At 33.8% G+C, this 3,531-nt stretch overlaps 1 protein-coding gene across 1 annotated transcript; it reads left to right on the plus strand.

The window, feature by feature from the left end:
• The first annotated feature begins 1,219 nt into the window (after positions 1 to 1,219).
• LOC123675888 (tudor domain-containing protein 6-like) lies at positions 1,220 to 2,266 on the plus strand. The gene has a single exon (XM_045611444.1). It carries the CDS (start codon positions 1,316 to 1,318, stop codon positions 2,153 to 2,155), a length of 840 nt encoding a protein of 279 aa, XP_045467400.1. The 5' UTR covers positions 1,220 to 1,315; the 3' UTR covers positions 2,156 to 2,266.
• The last annotated feature ends 1,265 nt before the right edge of the window (positions 2,267 to 3,531 follow it).

Raw genomic sequence — 3,531 nt, forward strand, 5'->3', positions numbered from 1 at the left:
TAAGTTGAAATTGCACAGCCTCCTACGATTCTCTGTAGACGGTAATTTGGTAATTTGATGGATTAGATTAGACAATTTGAGAGAAATGAGTAATGGATAGGAACTCAATATTTACAAGATCGTTAGGAAAATTATAAAATGGCAATCGAGTCATTCATTAAGTAAAAGTCGAATAAATCTCACTGATAACATCAAGAAATACCCAAATATTCTGAATAATTGCTTTTGATATAACAAAGTCACACAACGTTTCAATTGAGATGTTTTTCACCCTAATTATGTGTTAGATGTCTAACTGAAATTTGAAAAGGTTCCACCGCCATGCAGAATCAGAAAATTGCCAAGAGCATTAAACTTTGGTTTGCCGATTGCCTCCTACTTAGAAAAATTAATAGTTCTGCAGAAAAAAGAATTGTAGTGTTGGAGCAATACATATTCTCAATTTCAAAATGTTACATTCTTATGCTTTCAATTTTTTTTCTCAATTTCATTAAAAAAAATACTTGAAACACGCTCTATTAGTGTGACGTCACGCACCGCCATTTTTGGTTCTCCTGTCAGTATTTAGAATCTAAACAAATAAATTGTCATTCAAATTAGTACGGTGTCTTTGAAGGAATTGGCTTATTTTCATAAATAAGAGTATTTGAGGAACGATTTCAGTATTAATTGATAGACAGAAGGAACGAGGTTAATACAAATGAGTTTGAATCCTGTATCATTCCCCAGATTTTGTAAAAAGCCGTGTTTATTAGTTGAACTTCAAGTTCGAACTTCTGTCTATCAATCAATAGTAGAATTGTTCCTTAAATAATCTTATTTATCAAAATAAGCCAATTTCTTCAACGACAACGTACTAATTTGAATGACAATTTGTTTGTTTGAATTCCGAACACTGACACGAGAACCAAAAATGGCGGTGAGTGACGTCATCACTAATAGAGCGTATAGTCCACTTCATTTATTTAAACTTTCGAACAATAAAAAATTGAACTTATAATAGGGGATTATACAAAATATAAAATTTTCAAAAAATTCACTGAAAGAAATAAAAATAACTAAAAAATTTTAAATTAAAATAATTATTAATATAGAATATGTATTTCGAGTAATACACAAAAATAACGGATACATAAGGAAGAAGAAGAAAACAAACAAACTTTCTATGAAGTCGTTTTATTTCAAGTCAAGGTACCTGACAAGCTCATTAAGGCAGACTATTAGTTGTTTGCCTCTCGAGAGAACATTGTGCTTTCTACTGTGAAGTCGTTTAGTTTCGTTTAACGTCTACAAGTGTACAGTGAAATTCCTGACAATGGCAAGCCACGAGAAGACCGTTGGTTGCAATAATATTATTCCCAACTTCTTCGATAAAGTTGATTGGAATAACAAGGATGTTTACCATGGTTTTGTCACCAATGTGTACGATCCCTCAAAATTTTGGATGAGGTTCGCTGAAGTAGGCCGACTCCAGGATATGCTCCGAGAGTTTTATCAGGTGAAAAAAAACTCTTTTGCATTGACTCCAGATGTAATCCACGTTAACATGTATTGCGCCGCATTGGACCAAGATGGATTCCATAGAGCAAAGGTGGTGAGGGTCGATCTCCGAGAGCCCACCAATTTTATCGTGTTCTATATTGATCATGGAATTATAAAGAGACTGCATTTTAATAAGCTCTATGGATTACACGAGCAGTTTGGAGCAATTCCTGCCTTAGCAGTCAGATGTGTATTGGCCAATGTGGCTCCCGTAGATAATGAAAATTGGAGCAGCGAGGCAGTTAGGAGATTTTCATCAATTACTGGAGGAGAAAAGCAGCTAGGAGTTCGAATTAGTAATATGACACCTGAAAGGAAAGTGTTGGAGGTGTATTTGGTGGATCCGTCCGTTGAAAGAGGTGGAAGAACTCCAACGGTGAACCATCACCTAATCTCCCAAAATTTAGCCAAAAATATCTGGCATCTATCAAATCAACCTCCTGCTGGTAGAGTGTACACACCATTAATGAAGTACATGTACCTCTACCCAATACATGAGGCCATTGAAAATGGAACTGCACCGTCAACCTGGCAGTTGACTGAAAATTTAAAGGAGTGTGTGGCTTGGGATGTGCTTTTCCCAGAATTATTCAAATATACCCCTCCTAAGTAAAGCCATTTTATCGTTGAATTTTTACATAAGTATTTGTTATTGTTATCTTAATTTTTTGCTAATTTATTTGTAAATATTCCTTCTATAGAATCTTCTTGTTTAATTATATTTATTATGTATATATTCATTTATTTTTTTTCTTATGACTGTATATAATTTTATTATTTTTTAATTAAAAAATTATATTTTTCGGATTCGATATATTTTGGTTATTTTCTTTATTAATAAATTTCTTAAAATTAAACTGACTTTTAATGATTGAAAACTATCCATTTAGTGGCTTAAAAATTCTGTTTAAGCTGTATATTATTTACAATTCTATTTCGATTGACGAAACGAAAATAAAAAAAAAACATAAAATTAGTGAAACAACTAAATCTCAACGAAGTTTGTAGTTTATTATCTCTTCAACCCTTTGGTTCATTTTAGCAGTAATTTTAAAGTCCAGCTTGATTTTTTTGGATAATAACTTCTCAGATGCCGTTTTTATTTATATAACTTTCGTTACATAAAGGAGTGAAAATTCAGTGAATCAGAATAATAATAAAAAACTATTCGACAAAAGTTTCTGTATTCTTTGGAATTCAATTGTAGTTTCATCCAATATTGAGGAATTTTTTTTAAAGTTCAGTGCATCTCGTATCATCTCGTTCAATCAATAACGACGATTTAGCATGGGCGTACCCAAGGGGGGGCAATTTCCCTCGCTGGGTGAAGTATTTTGCAATCGTACATAAAAAAAATTGAATTCTTGTGGACGATGAATGTTTTGATATATAAAATCAGACCAAGTGCTTCCATGTGTTATTTATTAAATCTTAGTTAAGGCGGTTTGGAGATTTTTATTGCAGGGAATGTTGACTAACACAACGGAGCGCGTTTTTAAGAATCAAGGATAAAATATTAAAAGGTGGCCAGTAAACTGGGCCGAATTTCCGCCCCTCAAATAGAGGTACCTGAAACGGTCGTTTCACCTCTAACGCCAACCCTGACGTTATCTAAAACAAACTGAAAATATCCCTTAGCAGAACACTGTAGTCGAATTTCTAATCTGTAATTATAACTTTCCCTGTATTCCATTAAACTGGATTCGAGGCCTTTCTGTCAGGCTTTCTAATCACAGAAAGGGTCCGAATTTTACCTGAATGAATAGACGCAGTCAAGGCGTGAATAATACTGAATTTCAGCTTGTAAACATTGAAAGGGACCAGGCCAGGTCTAAGGGACGAGGTAAGTAAGTGGACTTGAATTAGTTTTAACGTTATTAAGTTCAAATTGCAAAGCCTCCTACTATTCCCTGTAGGCGGTTATTCTGTGGATTCCATTTGATGGACTAGACTAGACAATAGGGACACTGTGTCCTGAAGTTCTTATCT

The sequence above is a fragment of the Harmonia axyridis genome, chromosome 3, assembly GCF_914767665.1.
Source record: "Harmonia axyridis chromosome 3, icHarAxyr1.1, whole genome shotgun sequence".
Classification (NCBI taxonomy): domain Eukaryota; kingdom Metazoa; phylum Arthropoda; class Insecta; order Coleoptera; family Coccinellidae; genus Harmonia; species Harmonia axyridis.